This window comes from Phytophthora sojae, assembly GCF_000149755.1.
Source record: "Phytophthora sojae unplaced genomic scaffold PHYSOscaffold_6, whole genome shotgun sequence".
NCBI classification, from domain to species: domain Eukaryota; phylum Oomycota; class Peronosporomycetes; order Peronosporales; family Peronosporaceae; genus Phytophthora; species Phytophthora sojae.
The window spans coordinates 2,143,000-2,164,770 of NW_009258120.1; the positions used below are offsets into that span (position 1 = coordinate 2,143,000).

Sequence of the window (21,771 nt, forward strand, 5' to 3'; positions counted from 1 at the left end):
GACTTTCCTTCGCGCTTGGCGAGACTCGCGCCCAACCCGGGCCGACCTTAATCTCTTGGCGCTGCCAGCCGAGTACCATACAGGCTATGCCTCTCGGGTTCCGGCAGCAGACATAATCCGGCCCCGTGCAGGGACTTACTGGACCGTGTACACGTGCTTTAGGCCTAGAAAATTCTGCTCTATTGTTTGTTATCTCTGTCGGGCGCCCTGAAGGGGCACCTCCACTATTCCTAAGCTCCTATACAAATACCAAATGAAAGTGGGCGGTTTTGGATCTCGGCCGACTCTTCGCTGAGCTCGGCGACGCTTGAGCTCGGCTGGTCCGGATGAGCTATCCGGATAATTCTTCGAGCTCGGCTGAGCCGGATAAGGTGTCCGGATAAGCTGCTGAGCTCGGCTGAGCTCGGCTACCGGTACAGTGTACCACTCCAGCCGAGTTGGTCGCGCGAAATCTGGTGTTTCCTACACCACAACTGCCCCGGTCATGTTCCGAGCCGAGTTGGTGAGGGACCTGACCATCACTCCTTGAGTCGAGTCCAATCTCGGCCAAAACTCCAACGGCAGCGAACAAGTCTCCGCGCCATGTCGTCGTCCGGCTCTCCTGCCGCTCCTCCGGTACGTTCCTCGCCTCCGACAGCTCCATCCATTCTGCTGCTGACCCTTCTTCTACTGATCTTCACAGACTTCAGTTGCGTCGTCTTTGCAGTCTTCACATCCGCCCGCGCGAGATGAGGGGAAGTTTGCTGAGTTGGTCGACTCGGCGTCCCGGGCTCGCGGGGTCAGCGATGGGCAGATGCACCCTGTCATCGATCTGACAACATCCCGTGGGTTCGACCGGGAGTCCGAGCCGGCATCTCGCACTTCTCATCGCTGCTTGCCGAGTCCGCGTGGCGACACCACTTCGGACGCCGCCGACCTTGGTCGGTCGGACTCGGCTGGGCCGGTGAGTCTCGACTCTCTCGCTGCGCTGATCCATGCGCAGTCCGAGCAACGCCGCATCGAGAACGCGGACTTGGCTCGGCTGTTGTCGTTCGTGATCACTCGTCCCGCGCCGGTGGCTGATAGAGAGGTCCGCCGAGCTGCCCTCGAGGCGACGTCCGTCAGCTAACTCGTGAGCCTCCTTCGCGGTCAGCGCCAACCTTCAAGTCAAGCTAGTGACGTCGCTGCACTGAGGGTCGAGCTGGAGTCTGCTCGGACTATTAACGCTGACTTGACTCGGCGGCTGGATTCACAGGCGGCTGTGATGGCCGACCTCGAGGAACGGTTGAAGACTGTCGAGGAGGAGCGTGACCGATGGAAAGCCGAGTCGAAGAAGTCGTCCCCTCTTCTGACCAGCTTCCGGAAGGCGATGGCCGAGTCTGAAGCTTCCTTGAAGTCGGCTCGCAAGTCTCAGGATGATAAAGTGAAGTCGGCTCTCGCTCACGCTAAGGATCTCGGCAGGCAGCTCAGAGAACGCGACTCGGAGATTGAGCGTTTGACTCAGCTTCTTTCGGCTCGTGACGCCGAGTACGCTGTGCTCCAGGGGATCTCGACCAAGCACTTCGAGCAACTGCAGCCTCTCCGTGATGCCAAGGCCACCATCAAACACCAGCGTGAGGTCATCCTCCGACAGACGCGTGTCCTTTCTCGCATGGGTCTTTTACCCATGCATGATCCTCACATGGCTGCTGCAGCTGCAGCCGGGTTGGACGTGCCTGGGTTGAGCCCTGCTGACTTGCAGCTCAATGCTCGGTTATGCCGGATCTTGGCTCAACGTTTCCCGGAGGTGATGGACATCCCGGCTGGAGAGACTCGCCGAGTTGAGTTGACCATCCACCCGCGAGCGGACGGCGCTGCTACTACTCTGCCAGCGCCCGTGAGCTCAGCTGGTTCTTTCCTTGGACAATCAACCCGGCTGACGGGGTCTGAGGCTCCGGCCCCTCCAAGCGAGTCTCCCGCATCATCTGCCGCCAATCCTGTGTCGGCTGGTGCGGTTTCTACGCCCGTGTCCACTTCTGCTTCGCGCCGTCGCCGCAGCAAGTCGGTCGACCAGGTTCACCGAGCTCGGCTGGATACTCTAACACCCACCGAAAAATTACTTCGCTACTCAAACCCGAAGTCAGCGACGGCGGCTGGTTCTCAGCGCAAGCCCAAGAAGCCACGAGCAGCCGTACGCGTGTCCACTTCCTGGTGAGGTCGGCCATGAGGACGCGTTGGTCCAGCTTGAAAAGGCTGCCCAAGAGACTGACGCCGCATGCGACCTATCGCTCCGGTCGAGCTTGAACTTAGCCGGGTTGACTGTCGACGATGTGAATGTGGAGGCCGGCGACGAGGTTCACTCGCTGGAAGAGGACCTCTTGTTCGAGTTCACCGAAGTGCCTGGTTCCGCCGAGCTTCCGAGGGGGCCCGCCGGCCCGACCGTGAGTGTACCGCCCGTGCAACTCGTGCCTTACTCTTCCTCCCCGGTGCAGACGCCTTCAAGCGGAGTGGCTGTTGTATCGTTGCCTGGATCTGCTGACCTTGCTGCAACTCCGTCCGCTTTTTCTCTTCCTGCCTCGGTTCCGTTCCCGACTCGTGTCCAGTGGGTTCCTCCCTCGACCAGCGTGCCGAGCGCGGCTGTGGTGACATCGACTGTCGGCGCCGGAGGACAACCGGGTTCCTCTGCTCCCGATCCGGCGCTTGCTACAACGCATGCTGTGATTGCGCCGAGCTCGACGGCTGGAGTCTCGGCTGCGGGTACAATTAACAGCTCCGCTGCGATTCCGCCTCGGCTTTCGTGTGGTGTAGCGGGATCGGCCAAAATCTGGTTAAGGCCTGATCGAGCTTCCCACCAGCGCCCAGACACCGACTAACGGAGGGGTTCCCCCAACGATCCGTGATCGGCTGAACTTGTTCTCACCTTGTGTACCCGTCGGCGGGCTGGATCTGCTCTCTCGGGGCTCCGAAGATGCAGCACTTGGTGTCTTGGCGTGACGCGGGGATAGTTTGTGGAGCAGCACGGTAGTCTTCGCTCTGCGTCCGAGTATACGCTCCGATCGAGGGTTCTTCGCTTCGATCGGTCGGCCTGGAGTAGATCCAAGGCCTGTAGTTGCCTTTCCGGGTGTGTTCCTTCCTTTCCTGAGTTGCTTGCCGCTTCCTATAGCGGGATCGAGGTCGATTGAGAGACGCAGCGATCGCCGGCCAAGCAGTATCCGGTCGATCGAGGACTTGCACACGAGAGAAAGATCACTAGAGTAGGTCAAGCTGGCCAATGTATTAATCCAGTCTTAACCGTACCGCTAGTTTACTACCCGACGTGTCAACGCTTGCCGAGGCCAATGTAGCTCCTGGGACTTGACGACTTGAGGGCACTTGTGGTCTTCTGTGCAAATTGCGTTCTGATTTATGTTTAGCTGGTCTCTCTCTACCGCTGCCATCTCATCTACCATCCTACAACCAAACGATTACTGGATTCTTGCCCTGGCTTCGCCCCCATGTGGTTCCCATCCGGGTCGATCGGCGAACCACGATCGGCTCCCGATCCACGATCGCCTCCTGATCCACGATCGATCCCGATCGGCGATCGGCGATCAACTCCCGATCGATGACCTGTGCGAGTTGCCGTGCGCTGCCGATCCGTCCTCTTCTGTCCTCGGCCGCCCTAGATCTGCGAGATTGGTCGTCGATCCGGGCTTGGGTCTACGTCGAATCACGCCGCAGTCCAAGCGCGATCGCCCGTAATCTGTCTTGACATATGCGTTGCCTTACGCGTCGACGTTATCCAATCGCTTGAGATCTCTCGATAGACCCTCTTGATCCGCGACCGCAGCCTGATCCCTGCCTATCGTTCTGCCACCATGTCGCTTGATGTCATTGCAGTTGGAAATTCTTGTTCGGTGCTTCGCCACATTCGCAGTCTTCTCCGGGTTCGGCCGCTCACCGGCTCTTGACATGTACTCGTTCCCGGTTTGCCAATCAAGCCCAGAGTCGTCGTGGCCCGTCAGGGGTGGCGTCGACTGTAGTCACCCCAATGCCGAGCACTCCGTCGGTGGCCTCGACCCGGCCAGCGGTTCCTCCTAGCTCAGCTGGGATGACTTCCCATCGGGTCGCCCTTTACGCTCCACTGCGGCTACTGCCCGAGTGTTGAACGCTCACTGCTTGGATCTGTTAGAGACTCCTGACTATCTCGTCCTCCGGTCCGCTCGGTGTAGCTCTTCCTCTGGTTCGTCGGGCTCGGCTCTTGGATTGAAAGCTCCTGGAACCTCAGCACATCCGTTGTCTGTGTCCGAGAGCTCTGAATCTGAGGCTGACGACCCTGGATCTGCTGACGAGCTCAGTTGGGCCGACCCTGACGCATCTCGCCGGGCTTCGTTAGCTTCTGCGCTCCCACCTCCGCACGGGAAGATCCAGAGCTACATGGCTGCTCGTCAATCGCCTCTCGTTCCGTCCAGCGAGTCAGGTGACTCAGACTCACAGCCGAGTTCCAAGAAGCAGAGCGGTAAGGGCAAGCGCAAGCGGAGGTGCAAGCACAAGCTCAAGCACAAGCACGGGCATAAGCACAAACACAAGTCGATGTCGAAGTCGAAGTCGGCAGGGTCAAAGAAGTCGAAGAGGTCTGCGTCTCCGGACTCGGCTAAGGACCCCCGCCCGTCCAAGCGTCAGCGAGGTTGGACTGGGGACTCGGCCGTCGATCCGGCTGAGGTTTCGGCCGCTTCCAGCTCGACTAACAACTCGGCTGGGAGCTCTGGCATCCCATCGAGCTCGGCTGTTTCGCCGTCGCCTATTTCTGCTGGTCCAGCTTCAACCCTGTCGGTGCCTATCGTGACCGCTCATGACGCTGGCGCCCACGTTCTCCCTCAGTAGCCTGCAGCTTTACGCTATTCGCTCGCTCAGCTGCGCACTCGAGCTCGCCAGGCGGTCGGCCGAGATGCCCGGATCACTCCCCAGCTAGCTCAGCTGAGTGACATCCGCTTCGTTCATTACGGGTCTCGGCGGTGCTGGGAGGCAATCCTCAGTCATCAAACGGCCAAGGTCACTGTGGATGACGCGTCGGCGAAGGGTAGTGTGCCGGTTACGCTCTGTTCCCTCGCTGAGATTAAAGCGTTCGCGGACGTCTACCATCCGGATCACCCGGCTCAGCGGCTCCTTCGTCTGCTTCCCAAGACTCCTATCTTCTTCTCCCCTCAAGTCCTCGACGATGCCAAGCGCCGGTTGACGAACTCGGTGAAGTCGGTGACCTTGATGGAGCGTCTCGCAGAAGTGTTCGTGAAGATCCGCGGAGAGGCTCCGAACTCGGTTTGTGACAAAGAGGGTCCTACCAAGTTCTTCGTAGCACTGTTCGAGCGGTGTCACTGGATGGTCGAGTCGAGTGTGCTGATGGGGCTACATCCGGCTTTTCACACGGGGCTCCCGTATCACGTGATAGCCGAGATGTATGACACGTGGGTGTTGTACAAGTTGGCTCGCAAGCGTCGAGGCGATGCCCTCCGAAGTCTCATGCCTATCCTGCCGGACGACCTGTTCACTGCAGTGATGAAGCTTCTCGGCGGGCTTGCTGCCCCGGAAATTGACGCGGAGCTCTTCTTCGAGCCGTCGGTCCCGTTGTATCCGCTGGTCAATCTTGCTTGGATTCCTGCGGGCAGAGACTGGTGTGCTGAAGCCGAGTCTATAGACGACTCCGAGCCTTGGCGAGCTTGGTGGTTGACCGACCCAGCGACGCACCCGTACAACACCCGCTTCCGGACGCGTAACTTGGAATTCATGGTTTTCGCTCCCGCTGGTGTGGATCCGCGCCTAGTCGAGGATGCTGTCGACGAAGATGTGGACCTCGACGAGCCTGCGCCTCCCCAGATTTCGTCAAGTGCTCCGACTCCGGTCAACCGTGCAGGAATCCACATCTTCCAAGGTTGTGAAGCTGGTGAGCTCGGCTGGGCCGCTGGCGATGCGGATCCGGCGTCTCCGTTGATCGGGTCGCCTAACGTGTGCGACCCTTCTCCCACGGCTTCCCTCTTTGGTTCGGCGTCACCTGGGTCTCCAGCTGAGTCGAGCGCAGGATCGAGTGTCCCTCTGGCTAACAACTCGGCTATTCCGGCTTCAAGCTCAGCGGACTCGGCTGTGCAGACTGCGGGAGCAGCGGATAGCTCGGTCGGCTCAGCTACGAACACTGAAGGTTCGATTGGTCTCCTCGCAGCGGCTGCTGCTACCGTCGTGTTCTCTGTCGCGCATTCACAGGGTCCTTCGTCTTCGTAACGTGCGGCTCAGCCGCCGAGCTCTTCTTCCTTTCCCAGCATTCTTCGGTGTAATTCATGTAATGTATGCAATTTGACGCAGTAGCTTCCTTCGCCTCTGCTGTCTTCACTGAGTTGGCGGGTTCATCATTTTGGCGCAATAGCTTTAATCCTCGTCTGCAACTTGCACCATTTGCAGACGGTTTTCACGCTTCTTCTGCCGTAAGTAGTCCCCACACGACAAATTCGACAGCGGCTCCCAGGTTGGCTCATCATAGCCGACCCACTTGACCTTGAACTTCCGCTGAGTTTTGGAGGTGCTCGTAGAGAGCGACAACTCGTCGTCCAGGATGGCTTCGACTTCGTATTCATTCATTGCTTCGTCGGGCTCCCAGCTATCTTCAGGAAGGAGTTTCTCGTCAACGTCGAGACGATCCGACTCGGCTAAGTCGGCTACTAGCCTAGTTGTCGACCGCTCGCCGAGTCCCGTGACCGCTTTCAGACGTGACACATGTATCACAGGTTAGAAACGGTATCCGCTCTTGTCCGGGAGTTCGAGCTCGTAGGCAAACTCCTCCACCTTCATCTTCACTCGGAATGGCCCATGCCATCGATGTGGTCAAGCCAGGTCTGACTCGTTCCATGAACAACCAAACTTGGTCACCTTCCTTGAATAGTGACTTCCTCGACTCGGCTAACTCGTCACCTTCCTCAGTCGACTCGGCTGCTCCCTCGGGTGAGTTCGCTGGGGTAACCGTCCCTTCCTCCCCGGCTGGGACAGCTCTCTGCTCGACTCGGCTGAGTCCGTCATTGTGTTCCTTTGCTCTCCGTTTCTTCTCCTTCAACTGGAACTCGGCCGCAAGCTTCAAAGCCACCTCTCTCTGTCGGTGTGCTTCCCTGCGCCATTCGGCTGCCCCCGTTGAGTCAGCTGAGTTGCCCCTGCCGAGCCTGACTGACTCGGTCATCGCCTTGATTGTAGACCGAGCGTCCCATCCGTGTACCACGTAGAACGAGGTCTCCCGCCGAGTCGAGTCTCTCGAATTGTTGATGGCATGGACGAGCTTCTCGGCTACATCATCCCAGTCGGCTTGAAGAGGGTCTTCCACGTACACACGCACAGTCTGGATCATGGTCTTCACTGAGCGTTCTTGCTGACCGTTGGCTTGTGGTCGGTAACTCAGCGTCGCTCTCGACTTGGACTGCATCATCTCCGAGAACTTCTGGAACACTTCACTCATGAACCGGGGATCTCTGTCGTGGCGTACCAGTGATGGAGCTCCAAACCTCCGGAACACGTTCTCTTCGAAGGCCTTCGCTACCTCAAGTGCCCCAGTCTCACTCATTGCCTTAGCAATCACGAACCCGGTGAAGTGGTCTTGAAACAACAGGAGTGCAGTGTTGCCCCGCCGAGTCTTCGGCAGTGGTATGACAAAGTCCATCGATACCACGTGGAACGGTCGCTCAGACACTACGTTGCCAGATGAATAGCCCTTCAGGTGTGGTTTGCTCTTACTGGTTCTGCAGTCTTCGCACCTTGGACATGTTTGACCACGTCTGCGTACAACCCAATCCAGTAGTAGTCGGCTCTGACCCTGTGGTATGTCCGCACAATCCCTTGGTGGCCTCCCTCGATGGAGTTGTGTCCGTTCTGCAGGACCTCGTCTATCATGGTCGTCGGAACCACCAGTCGAAGGGATAAGCCTAGTTCGCCGAGTTCGCCAGGTGGTCTGGCCTTGCCTTGTCGGTACAATAGCCCGTCTTCGCTGAGCACAAACTCGTCGGCAACTTTCCCAGCGTTGTGAGCTGCGCATAATTCCCTCTCAGGTAGGTCTTCAAGTCGGCCCATCGTTGTTCCTCGTCTTGAGCTCTTGCTATTCGCAGGCGGCGCTCAGCTTGGACCACTACCGGATCGATGTCCATGGCGTTGGGCTCCCGGGCTTCTCCGAGCTCGGCTACCAGCTCAGCTGGGTTAGCTGGGTTAGCTGGTGGTGCTGCGCTACCGAACTCGGCTTCTCCCGTCACCCGCTGTCTAGCAGGCGGAGGTCGGCTATCTCGTTCAAAGTCATTACGTTCGGCTTCCTCATCCGTAGCTGGGTCCGGGACTGGGTGTTCTGCCGCTTCGTCTTCGAAACGGACTGGGCGGACTTGACTCCTTGTCACGGCAGCCATCTCAACACCCTCGGCCGGGGCTGCAGCCGAGTCCGTGTTCACGTACAGGACCTCAGAGATCCCAGTTAGGGTCTTCAACTCGGCTTTCCGTCCGGCGCTTAGCACGACCTTTCCTGCTTTGGTTTCCAGTGCTTCGGTCGCTAAAGAGTCAGCAGCCGAGTTGTAGAGACGCACTACGTGGAGGTAGCGAACTGAACTCAGCTTGCTGGCCAATTTCGTGTGGCGTGCTAACTCGACTTGCAATGCCTCCTTCTTACACGCGATCGCCCCCATGGATTGCTGGATCACAAGCCGGGAGTCGCCCACGATGATCAAATCCGTCACCCCGCGCTCAATGGCCGAGGTCACCCCATTGTTCATGCCGGTGTACTATTCACCGTGGTCGATGGGAGGTGCGCGCTCGCAGCGATCTCAATGTTCCAGTCTGGCAAACGCCACAGGATCCAAGAACAACTCCCGAACCCGCCGTGTTTAGCAGTCTTCGCCGATCCGTCAAACGACAGGACGTGTCCCTTGAAGTCTCGGGGCACATGCGCATACAGCAATTCTGGGTCCATGCGGACCACAGCCGAGTTCTTGGACGGTGGAGTGACATGCGTTAGTGGCTTGTCCAATCCCACTGCCGGCGTGATGGACGCTTGGAGCAACTGGGCGAAATCCGTGTCCCGTTCGCGGACTCGCTTGACCTTTAGGTGGAACGGTGATAGCAGTACCGCAAAGCTGACTGCTCTGCCGTAGAGAGACTTCGACTGGAACACCCATTCGAGAGTCGAGTAGCGGGTGTAAGCATGGATGGTCTTCCCGGCGAGCAACGTGTGGCACACCTTGATGAGCTGTAGCAAGGCGAGAACTTCTTTCTCGGCGGGATGGTAGCCGAGTTCATTATCCTTAAGGACTCGGCCGCAGAACCGCACTGGATGGAGCTTCCCGTCGTGGAGCTGCATCAGCGTGCTACTCAGAGCCCACTCATTGGCGAATAGCATAACCTGGACGTCCTCAGCCGAGTTGAAGTGGCGGGGTACGGGTGCGTTGACCACCTGCTGTTTTAGCTCGGCGAACGCCGCTTTTGCGGCCGTCAGATCACCGCCGGGTCCGAAATCTTCGTCCTTCAGCTGATAGAGGACCGCACCATATACAGCCAGGTTCTGGATGAACCGGCCGTAGTAGTTCAGCGCTCCTATGAATGCTTGCATCCCCTTCTTCGTCGTCGGGAACGGTAGCCCGGCTATCGCCAGCATCGTTTTCTGGTCGGCTTAGATTCCAGCCGAGGTCACCCCATGTGACAGGAAGTCGACTTTAGGTTGGACGAAGATGCTTTTCGGGAAGCTGACGCTGATGCGGCATTCAGTGAAGCGTTGCAGCAATCGGTCAAGCGTCCCCAAGCAATCGTCGAACGTCCTCCCACCGAAGCAGATATCGTCCACAAACGATCGCCGGTCGAAAACCGGTGCAAGGCACGATTCATCAGGTTCACCCGTCCGGAACATGTCGGCTTCTGGGATGTTAATGAATTCTTCCAATGGGTCAAACTCAGCTTGAGCTCGGCGGTCGGCCTCAAACTTGGTCTGGCCACTGGCTTCAAAGTCGATGTCGGCTGCGGGCCGTTTCCGCTGAGCTTCTGAGGCGGCTTCCGCTTGTTGGATGCGCTTGGCGAACACCTTCCAGCCGCCCTTGGGTTGTACGTAACCCCACAGAGCGTTATCAATAAGGCGCTGGTAGATCATTGGGGTATTCTTTAATCCGAAGGGCATCCGCAGCCACTCGAAGTGGCCTATCACGCAAACAAAAGCCGAGATCCAACGCGCCCGTCGAGTCATCATGACCGCCCAGAAACCGCTAGCAGCATCCAAAGAGCAGAACCATAGGTACGCTTCCAGCTCCGTGAGGAGATCGTCCACTAGCGGCATGGCATACTCCATGAGCAACGTAAGCGCGTTTACCAGCTTGTAGTCGATACACAACTGAATGTCGACCCCATTCTTCTTTAGGACAATCACGATGGGTGATGCCCATAGGCTGTTCGAGAAGGCAATTAGCCGAGCCCGTAACAGCGCCTTGAGCAGCTCGTACAACTTGCCGAGATGCTTCAGCGGAACTCGGCGGGCTCGTTGGCGGATTGCCGGATGCCCCTGTACGTCGATGCCACACACTACGCCGTATGCTGGTGGAGGTAGGGCATTACGACTGGAGATCATGATCTTTTCATGGTTCTTCAATACTTCCACCAGCCGAGTAGACTGTGGCCGAGTGTGCGCCGAGCTCCGAACGTTTGGCGCTTCATAGTCGAGTGGCGTCGACACCGCTTCAGTCAGATCGGGCAGGAACGCCAACTCGCGAGCATAGCCTTCGAGCTCCAAGTTCGTTGCTTGGTGCTCGAACTCGGCTGAGTCTCCCGCCGAGTCGCCTCGACCATCTGTCTCGTCCTCGTACTTGGCTGCCAGAAGGTAACGTAAGCGCAGGTCTTCCTCCGGGTCTGACGACATGGGCTCGTCGCTCACATCGACCTCATCTTCGAGCCTTGGACTCGGCGGCTTGGGCCCGGGGTCGTTGATGATCGTCCAGTCAGACAAATCGCTGGATTGCTCACTTTCACACTCATCTGCTGCACAGGCGTTTTGGCTGGGCGCTTCTTGACCAGCCGTCACTGTGATCTCTGCTCGACTAGGCGGGCCATTGACCAAGTCAGCAGTAGGCTCCGCGCTCAATGCTAATTCCTCAGGCGCTAGGGTAGCGGTAGCCGAGTTCGCTGGCTCTGTCAGAGTCGAGGGTGGACTATCGGCTGCTTCTGCCTCGGCTCGCTCCTTCGACTCGGCTAACTTCTCCCATTGCTGGGCGCAAGTCAGTGCCGAATCCCGCGGCTTGGTAGACGGCCACGTAGTCACCCCTTTCGGTTCAGGGTAGTTTCTACGGTCCACAGCTGACGGCTGTCGAGCCAGCCACTCGGCGTACAGCTGTTGTTCCTTTTGCAGCAGATCCTTATCCATAGCCGCTTCGTAGGCCATGACTTGCCAATCTTTGTACTTCGCGGAGTGCAACCTGACGTAACCATCGGGCGGTAACACCCCATGCGGCGCCCAGGCAACCACTGGGAAATGTGCTGGGCACCACGTCCAAGTCGGCTCTCGAGATTCACCGGTTCGGTCGGGCCGTCTGTGATGTAGAGGCCGCCCTTCGGTTCATCCGCTGAGTTCTGGGACCTCACGAGAGGTAGGACAACTTCATCTGGCAACTTCGCCACCGAGTTGTACAGATCCAGGCGGATTCCAGCCGGAATCATGAAGTCCGTACCGAGAATCAACTCGACTCCTGCGTGGTGATCGAGGATCCATACTTCAAATTCATACGTGACCTCCCAGCCGAGCGTCACCTTTACCATCGCTCGTGACATCGTCGCCACTTTGCCTTTCCCAATACCTTGAACGCCAATCTGTTGGTCCTGGCATGTGAACCGCTTCAACCGCAGCCTCTTCGCGAACCCTTCGCTTATTGCCGACACATTCGCACCGGTGTCGAGCAATATCTTGTACGCTGGTCGTTCACTGCTCCCATAACGAGAGCTCTCATCCGAACTCGGCGGTCAAACTTTTGTGACGACCACCAGCCGAGTCGCTCCCCAGGGAGCAGCTTCATAACTCTGGTGGCTGTGGTCACATTCGTCGATCGCTGAGTCGCAACTGCATTGCACAATCTTGCTTGGCTTTCTTCTCCACTCTCGCCGAGCTCACCATCAAGTCCATCGCTTTCACAATCCAATACGTCGTCTTCTCTTCGGTCCTCGGGCCTTCCTGCCTCACCCACAAAGGCAAACACAAAGTTCGCCTCTACTGCTGGCTCAGCTGACTGTGGCAGCCCGGTATCATCCAACCCAGTCAGTGTTGGCGGGCCGCCGAGTTTAAATCACTCGGCGTGTAGAGGTCCTGGAGGTCTTCAGGTAACTTGGACTTGTCGACATTGGACTTGACAAATGCGGCGAGCTTCTCATAGCGCTGGAACAGCTCGCATTGACCGACATCGTGCAATTACTTGCAGAACTTGCAGCGACGGCGGCAGTAGTGAACGGAGTGGTTTGCACCACCGCAGGCAGCACAAGGTCCATACGAAGGGCGTTCACGGGAGTCACTGCGCCGCCCAGTCTGGTCACGCCGATCGTATCCTCGACTGGCGCGGTCAGCCGAGCTCGGCTGACCCCTTCGGTGATCACTCCGTGGTGTCCCAGCTGAGTTCCCTCGGTCCCCCGATCTACGGTCGCGGTCGCTGGTGAACCCGGTGTCGATGTAATCGTCTTCCGAGTCTACAGCCGAGTCGGAGTAGCTCGGCTGGCTGCCGTCGCTCTGATCGCTGTCCGAGTCGTAGAGGTTGGATCGCCGATTGGATTCGCGTCTCTCAGCCAGCTCATACGGGTCGTCCTCCAGCAGCGCTGTCGCTAGTCGGCGGTCTCGACCATCGTCGCGTCGGCTTCGCCGGTCATCCCGGCGGGCATCTCTGCGTCGTTCCCGGCGGTCATCTCGGCGCGGCTCACTCCGCCGAGCTTCCGAGTGCCTTGGCGAATCGGTGCGCTTGGCATCTCGGCTGCGGCTTCCGATGAGACGGTCGCGCTGTTTCTTCCGGCGCTCCCCCAGGATCTTCTGGTTGATGATCTTCTCGACCTTCTTGGTGTCGGTGAGCTGTTGCGGATAGAGCAGATCCATGATGTCATCATCTCCGCAGTGCAACAGGAAGTGTTCCGCATGGTCAGCAGCATCCGCTCCACCGGCCTCGTACTGGATTTTCGCCGACTTCGCATATCCGTTGAGACGAACGAGGAAGTCACACACCAGCTCGTTGTCTTTGCGCTGAGCCGAGTAATAGCGAGCTCGTGCCGACTGGTCAAACTGCGAACAGTAGTAGTCGGCGAATGCCTCACTCAGCAGACTCCACTTCCGTTGCGTTTTCTTCGGGAGCTGGCGATACCAGCTCTTCGCGCCTCGCTCCAGCTTCAGCGAGAATGGCTCGTACCAGAGGTCTTGTGCCAGCCGAGTTCCTTTCATCTCGTAGATGAACCGCTTAAGCCACTGGAGAGAGTCATCCGGTCGGTAACGTTTGCCTTCGAACATAGGGATCTTGTCGAGGGACGCATGGGTGCAAACCTCCAAGTATTGCGTCCGATCACTTTCAGCGTCATCGAAGCTAAGGTGCTTGATGACGTCCTTCACCGACTCTTCAGCCGAGTTCAGGTACTCGCGCCCATCGTCGCTGTCGCTGGGCTCGGCTGCGTCTGCAGCGCCAAACAACTCAGCGTAGCGTCCACTTGGCTGCTTGCCACGCGTTGGCGTCTTCATATGCGAATCTTCGAAATACGGCGTACCCTCAGTAGAGCGGAACACCTCGGTTCTCTTGCGTTCGGGAGTCTTCGGCAGGGGAATCCTGCTGGGGTCTTCGACGGTCTTCGGAGTATCAGCCACTCGTTTCGCAATAGTCTGCCGAGTTCCGACGGCCCCCCGCTCGAGACCAAACGAGACTCTCAACCGACGCTTCAACTTGAGGATTTCGCGTGAAGCTCGGCTGGGGTCCCAATCGCCGAGTAGCAGGCTGTTGGGCCGGCTCGTGCACCCGAACCCCATCGCCTTGAGTAGCAGCACCGTGTCTTCGACCAGTTGGTTGATGTCGGTGCTGTTCACCGGCTGAGTCAGCTCGGGTCCCAGCACCGGCCATCTCGCCTGAGCCATCGCCACTGGGGCAAACATCATCATCCACTCGCTCTGAGCTTGCATCTCCTCTCCGAGCCTACCCAGAACCTTGTTCGCACTTGGCGTATCCGCATCCCTCGTCGCTCGCGGGATCAGGGGCGGGCGTTCCCCTTGAGCGGCGGCTTGATCTTCGTCGTCCGTATCATTGCCGAGCTCGGCCGCCAGGTTGCGCACAACTGGACGTGGGGTACCCATTCGTCCGACTTGCAGCGACAACTCGTCGACTTCGCTGAGTAGCCCGGCTTTCTCCTCATACTCATCCTCAACATCTTCCTCACTTTCTTGGTCTTGGGCATCCTCCTCATCGAACTGGACGGTGCGCGCCTCGTCCGCCGTCGCGTCCGTGATCATCGCATTCGCCGAGTCCGCCGAGTTGGTCAGTCCAGCCGAGTTACTTCCAACCGTCGCTGGACTCGGCGTAACAATTCCCTTGACCATCTTCACACTCTCTTCTCTTCTTCTCAAACCTTGGTTAGCTCGTACCTACGAAACACAAGCACACCCCTGTTCCCGGGTCGCGGCACCAGTTGTGGTATAGCAGTGCACACAAAGTCGTCAGTTGTGGTAACTTGGCTACAAACACAACAATAGCCGAGCTGGTCGGCTTTGTTGGCTTGCGCCGGGTTGCCCCCGAGCGGTTCGGCCCAACCGGGACAGCGGGTGTCTCGCCTCTCGCCGAGACCTGCCAACCAAGATCACTCCTTCGGAGAACCGCCAAGTTCGACGGCCTCCGTTCACTCAACCCTGTGCCCTCCACCAAAGGATGGACGACGGCGCACGGAGCGCTTTTACAGGTCGCCGAGAGCAAAGGCTTCTCGACTCAGCAATCAGTGCCCGGGACATACGGGAACACCGGCTCGCAGCGGTGGCGAGACTTTCCTTCGCGCTTGGCGAGACTCGCGCCCAACCCGGGCCGACCTTAATCTCTTGGCGCTGCCAGCCGAGTACCCTACAGGCTATGCCTCTCGGGTTCCAGCAGCAGACATAATCCGGCCCCGTGCAGGGACTTACCGGAACGAGTACACGTGCTTTAGGCCTAGCAAAATTCTGCTCTGTTGTTTGTTATCTCTGTCGGGCGCCCTGAAGGGGCACCTCCACTATTCCTAAGCTCCTATACAAATACCAAATGAAAGTGGGCGGTTTTGGATCTCGGCCGACTCTTCGCTGAGCTCGGCCGACTCTTCGCTGAGCTCGGCGACGCCTGAGCTCGGCTGGTCCCGATGAGCTATCCGGACAATTCTTCAAACTCGGCTGAGCCGGATAAGGTGTCCGGATAAGCTGGTGAACTTGGCTGAGCTCGGCTGAGCTCGGCTACCGGTACAGTGTACCACTCCAGCCGAGTTGGTCGCGCGAAATCTGGTGTTTCCTACACCACACGAGCCTCTCCTCCGTTGGCTTGTCGAACTCGACACTGCCATTGCGGCTCGACGCATCGTCGACCCGTTGTCGAAGGTCACGTTCGCCATGTCATGTCTTGGCGGACGTGCAAGAAGTTGGGCGTATGGACGCCGACTCTCGGATCCTACGTGCTTTAGCACGTACGAGGGTTTCAAGGAGGAGCTCAGACAAGCGTTTGAGCACCCGCAAAACGAGTTCCGGTCGAGGGCGGAGTTCCTCGACCTGCAGCAAGGCAAGCATGATGCCCATGCTTACGCTCAGAGAGCACGGTACTTGGTCTCGAACATCGTGACCAATCCGATCGACGAGGCGACCAAGGTTGTCACGTTCATGAAGGAGCTGAGAGATGGGCCTGTGAAGACCGATCTCTTCCGTGAGTATCCGAATACTCTCGAAGCTGCAATTACTCTTGCAATGCAGGAGGAGTTTAGCCTGCGGCAGGCTAAGCTGCATGCACATGTGCCGAGGCCACAGCCACGCCCGGTAGTGAGGACGGTAGGACCAGAACCCATGGACCTCTCGAGTGCTGCAACTGCTGGACCCCAGTAGTCGCAGGGAAACAACGTGCGATGCTACCGTTGTGGTAGAGTCGGTCACTTTGCTCGGGAGTGCACGGCCCCCGTGCACCAGCAGGGTGGCTATCGCGGCGGTGCCGGGCACCGTCGCAACCAAACAAAAAACGCTGGACGCCAGTAGGCGCGGGGCGCCCTACTGGTAATGCAGTTCCGCGTGTCGGCCTTGGACACGCGACACTGAGGACCGCAGCCCCCAGTGAGGTTCATTCTCACTGCAAGAACCAAGATGACAAGCCTGACCTTGTCATCCTGAATGTGGACTCGATGAGAGCAAGTGGCTCTCTCCGTGCTTTGGTAGATTCTGGCGCGTCGAAGAACTTTGTTCGGCTGCGAAGTCTATCATGGCTTGACTTCGAGGATTTAAAGATACCTCGAAGTATGTTGGAAGTACGACTGGCAACGGGTGCCGTCGTGAAGACCGAGAAGCGCATGATACGCGTGCGCTTCACGTATGAAGATCAAGAGTTTGTCGAGACCTTTATCGTCCTGGATCTGGACGATAAGTTTGACATTGTATTGGGCATGCCGCGACTTGCACGGCATGATCCGGTCATCGATTAGGAGAAGCGCACTCTTGTGCGCTTCGGTCGCGACAGCGGAACAGTGAGCGATGGTCCTGTTGCCGCTACGCACGCACCGACAGGTGCGCGCGACTCCCCACTCGAGACAGCGCCTAATGCCGCAGTCCCGGAGCGCCCTGGGCGCGCGCGAGCACGCACTCAAGAGCAGCAAGCGTCGGCGTCGCCGCCGACGGCTGAAGGAGAAAATGTGTTGATCTCGGAGATCAACACCCGCATTTCAGCGAATCAGGAAGAGTCTCCGACCTCAAGGGGCACGGATGACGCAGGCGAGTCACACGCCTCAGCCGTAGAGGCTGACGCGAATCTGATTGGATCAGGTCTGGCCAATAATAAGAGCCAAGGTGACGTAACGCCGTCGACTCCGGGAGTCGATGGCTTGGGTGAATTTGATTCGTCGGCTCGGGGAGCGGACGCACCCTCCGTAATGGAGGGCTCCGCCAATAACAGGCGTCGAGGTGAAGATGGCGTGTCGGCTCCGGGAGCCGACGCTGCAGGCGGTGCGCTTGCAAACGTTCCGCACCGGAAAAACTTGCATGCTGTCGTGCAGCCGGGCTTGAAGTCGCTCGCCCGCGGGATGAACCCGCCGGCGGTACTACCCGTCCACGGCTGGGCCTGGACGAGGTCAAGAACCAAGCGGAGCCGGGCTCCGCAAAACAAGAAGACGGCGCATGCGAAGATCGCTGCGCAAGTCTCGGCCTGGGGCCGAGACGTTACAAGGAATGTCTGCCGGGCAGACGGAGGCTGAGAAGCCGGACGTCGGGACGTTGAACGTCTTGACGCGTGCCTGTGCCGGGTTCCGGTACAGGGAGATGACCCTCGCTAACCCTCCGACGCAAGCGTCGGAGTTGACTTCGCTTCCAGTCATGAGCTGGAAGCGCTTCGCGCGTGACTTGCACGATGGACGCATCGAGCAAATATGCATTCTCTCGGACGCCGAGAGAACGAAGAGCGAGAATGAAGAACTGAGGCAGTTCTTCATGGAGACCACCACTGAGAGCGAGGACACTCTCAGTGCGAAGACGAAGAAGGAGCGCTTTGAAGAGCAGAGCTGGGACTCGTTGAAAACGAGTCCCTACTACGAGATCTTACAGGAGTACGCGGACGTACAGGTCAAGGCGATCGACGACTTCTTTGAGAGTCGTCGCAAAGCTGGACAAGTGCGGGAATCGAAATCCCCGCACAGTGCTCCGACGTTCTGTGTCAAGACGCCACAGGGCGGTTGGCGCATCGTTCATGCGTACAACAAGCTGAACGATGCGACGATACCGGCGCAGACACCGATACCGCGAAAAGATGTTATCATCGATTCGATGGCCAGGAGCACTATCTACAGTGCTCTTGATCTGCGCGATGGGTTCTATCAGATCTTCATGCGTGAGAGCGATATCCCTCTCACGGCCGTGAACACGCCGAGCGGCATGCTCTGAGAGTGGCTATTGATGCCGCAGGGTCTGAAGAACACCCCTGCGACCTTCAACAGGTGCGTGACGCACTTATTGCGCTCGGTGCACGACTTCGCACCGAGCTACTTCGGATGTGTTCGTCCACAGCCGGGCTGCGGACGGGATGAGCGATGTTAAGATGCACAAGGTGCATCTCCGGAAGCTGCTTGCGCTCATGCGCAAACACAAGCTCTTCGCGAACCTGAAGAAGTGCAATCTTTGGGGCGAGCGAGATACCCGTGCTCGGGCGTCTCGTTGGGAAGAATGGTGTCCGTCCTGACCCTGAGAAGGTCAGAGTGATCAATGAGTGGCCGACGCCGTCGAACGCCAAGGAACTGCGGCAGTTCCTTGGCTTGGCCACGTACTTGTGCAAGTACGTGAAGGACTACGCGGGCATGATACGCCCGCTGTCACAGCTCCTGAAGAAGGACGCCGAGTGGGTTTGGACTGCTGAGTGTCAGCAGGCCTCCGATGCAGTCAAGCGGGGCTAGACTGAGGCGCCAATCTTGGCGGTGGCCGACCAAGATCGCCCATTCCACGTTGTGTGTGACGCATCCGACTTCGCAATCGGATGTGCGTTGATGCAGCACGATCACGAGGGCCGTGATCGTGTCGTCTACTACCAATCGCGTCAGGTGAAGCCAGCTGAGCGCAACTACCCGGTACATGACAAGGAACTCCTTGCCATGAAGTACGCACTCGCGAAGTTCCGAGTGTATCTACTCGGAAGCAAACCGTTCGTGGTCTATACGGACCACGCGCCGTTGTGGACGGCTGTGAAGTCGCCGCACATCTCGCAACGGATGGCGAGATGGCTCTCATTCTTCGCAGAGTATAACTTCCGGGTTGAGTACAAACCCGGAAGACTCAATGTGGTGGCCGACGCGCTCTCGCGTCGACCTGACTACGCCACGACTGAAGCCGACGTCAATGCCATTGACGCCATGCGATCGAGCACCTCCATGTCGTCACTGTTGGACGACGTGAAGGCCGCGTACGCGCACGACGCCGATGCGAATCTCTTGCTGGCCTATGGCTCAGCAAGATGGTACATCTTGCTGCGGTACCCGCTGAAGTGACTGCGAAACAGACGGCGCGTCTGTTCGTTGACATGGTGTTCAAACACCATGGCATGCCGATCGACATTGTGTCGGATCGAGACCCGCGCTTCACTGCACACCTTTGGCAAGAAGTGTTTACACTTCTTGGGAGTCAACTTTCGATGTCGACTGCGGACCATCCGCAGACGGACGGGCAGACCGAGCTCGTGAACCGCGTGCTCGTAGACGTGCTTAAGAGCTACGCTCACTCGTTCCAACACTGGAGCTTGTGCCTGCCGATGGCGGAGTTCGCCATCAACAACTCGGTGCATGCCTCGACCGGGCATACACCGTTCTACGTGAATGCCATCAGGCACCCACGCCTCCCAAGTCTACTCGGGATGGTGGCTCCTTCCTTAAGTGGGGGAGGATCTACGACTGCAACGCAGCAGTCGCAGAATGCCGCTGACACTTGCACAGTGTCAGCCGCGACTACGCGCAACAAGAAGAAGAAGCACGCGTCTGTGCAGGGCACAGACGCCGACATGAGCAAGAAGAAGAAGAAGAACGGGTCTGTGCAGAACACAGACACCGCGAAGACGAACCCAGAGGCCGGGCCTACTGCTAGAAACGAGCTGAACGAGTTCAGCTCGGACGCAATCAACTTCGTGCAGCGCAGACAAGCCGTCATTCGGTTTGTCCAAGACGCTATCGCAGCTTCTGTCGACCGACAGAAGCTGAACGCAGACAATGTTGGTAGGGACAACACTAATGAATTCAAGAAGGGTTCATTGGTTTTGTTAGCAACTCAAAACCTGCCTAAACATGCAGTTTCCGATTTCGGGGCGAGCAAGCTCGCTCCGCGCTTCATCGGGCCGTTCACGGTGTTGGCATGGCAACGCCTACACGCTAGATATTCCATCTAGCATGCGCCTCCATCCGACCTTTTACGTCGGGCGGTTGAAGCCATACCTGCAGCACGAGCCACCTAGCTCGGCTGGCCCGAAGCGGAAGCCCCAGCGGGAGCGAACCTCTGCTCCAGCGCGTGAACGCGCTGGGCCAAGCGTGCGACGCGACCTCCCACGTCGACAGAGATGTCCGAGGCGGTCTTCGAGGCCTGAGCAACTTGAGCTCTCAGGGTCGCCATCTCCTGCTTCAGAGCGGCGAACTCACGGCTCTGAAGCTGCTCCACAGCAGCGACCCGCTCCTCGAGCGTCGGGCCAAGGTCAACCCCAGGTTAACCATACCCGGGGCGTGTTCCCACCACCGCCGCCTCCGATCCGCGACGCCCGCGGCTCAACACGCTGGATTGTTGAGCGTATTGTGAACCATAGTATCCCGAAAACGAACCGGCAGCCGGTTCGTTATCGTATTCGTTGGAGAGGGTTTCCGCCCCACCAAGATACATGGGAGCCACGGGACGTCCTGCTGCAGGACGTTCCGGAAATGGTGAGGGAGTACGAAGCTCACCACGCACTGCCGACGCGAAGATAGTGCGAGCGCTGTGGTCACCTACAGCGCCCGAGGCCCCACGATCGTCGCGTTCCTCACGTGCCAAGAACTTGGCACGGAGATCCTTGAGACTCGCAGGTACACGAGTCGTCGTGTACCCGTTTAGGTCGCGGTCACTCAAGCGCGCCGCACCCGGAAGACACAACGTGCACTGTTGGCCTTCGGGCACAGCGCATGGACTACCAGCGTCCACAGAAGATCTGTGGAGTTGCTCCAACCTCCCGCGCGTCGAGAATGTCTCGAAGCGTTCACGGGCGTGCTTAACCCGCTCACGGTAACCAGCCGGCTTCTTGTTGAAGTTCTCAACAAAAGCATTCCAACTTTGACAAAGTGCCTGCCACTTAGGCACTTTGCTGCGAGAAGAGGTCTTCTTGCTGGAGAAGTATCGGAGCTCGTGATAGAGTCCGATATAGTAATCGCGCCTTTGATTCGTTAACCGATCAAAGTGCTGCTCCTCCGCCACAGCATCGTCGTGGAAGCCGCTGCATACGTACAGCGGGATTTCGTTTGGAGGCACGGTGTTGCCCACACGGTCTGCAATCTCTGACGCAGACGGCATCCACGGATCGCGCGCTGCCCAGGCAGCGCGCGGAGAACTTGAAGACGCCACCTCACGCGGGGAGCTTAAAGCCCCAGCAGCAGAGAGCGGAGTGTCGCTCTCGCCGCGCGAACGCTTCGAGCTCGAAGCGTCCGAGTCGTCTCCTTCACGAGGGCGTCTCGACCCGGCATGCGCGTCGAGACTATCGCTGTCGATAGACTCCTTGCGCTTGCTAGAAGAGGCCTCGCCCTCTTCCATCTCCACGTCGTCGTCTTCGTAGTCAACGGCGTCGTTGACTACAGAGGAACCTTCGAGGACAATCTCCGACTGGGTTGTCCCCGACGCGGCCTTTGCAGCGAGCGCATCGCGTTTTGCCTGCTAGCGCTCATGGTACTGAGCAACAGAGAGGTTACCCTCTGTTGCGGCGGCGGACTTCTTCTGCGGCGAGCTCATTGCGGAATGAGCTCGAGTTTTCTTTCTCCCAACGTGAAGAATTAACGAATTGTCAATTTCCTGATTGACGTGCCGTGACTCGGCGCGTCTAACCTTGAGGGGGAATGGTATAACAGGGTTACACGCACAAGTGGCTACAGTCACTTGTAACT

General features: G+C 58.3%; 3 protein-coding genes across 3 annotated transcripts; 1 reads left to right on the plus strand and 2 right to left on the minus strand.

Annotated features, from left to right (window-relative positions):
* Window positions 1-582: 582 nt before the first annotated feature.
* On the plus strand, window positions 583-6,207 carry PHYSODRAFT_335275 (hypothetical protein; the record flags this gene model as incomplete). The annotated part of the gene is made up of 6 exons (XM_009532656.1): window positions 583-615; window positions 683-1,069; window positions 1,133-2,149; window positions 2,187-2,715; window positions 4,100-4,806; window positions 4,852-6,207. The coding sequence occupies 6 exons, from the start codon at window positions 583-585 to the stop codon at window positions 6,205-6,207; spliced, it is 4,029 nt and encodes a 1,342-aa protein (XP_009530951.1).
* Window positions 6,208-12,373: 6,166 nt separating this feature from the next.
* On the minus strand, window positions 12,374-14,518 carry PHYSODRAFT_246116 (hypothetical protein; the record flags this gene model as incomplete). The annotated part of the gene is made up of 1 exon (XM_009532657.1): window positions 12,374-14,518. The coding sequence occupies one exon, from the start codon at window positions 14,516-14,518 to the stop codon at window positions 12,374-12,376; it is 2,145 nt and encodes a 714-aa protein (XP_009530952.1).
* Window positions 14,519-20,104: 5,586 nt separating this feature from the next.
* PHYSODRAFT_335278 (hypothetical protein) lies at window positions 20,105-21,619 on the minus strand (the record flags this gene model as incomplete). The annotated part of the gene is made up of 3 exons (XM_009532658.1): window positions 20,105-20,323; window positions 20,381-21,514; window positions 21,569-21,619. 3 exons carry the CDS (start codon window positions 21,617-21,619, stop codon window positions 20,105-20,107), a joined length of 1,404 nt encoding a protein of 467 aa, XP_009530953.1.
* Between the last annotated feature and the right edge of the window lie 152 nt (window positions 21,620-21,771).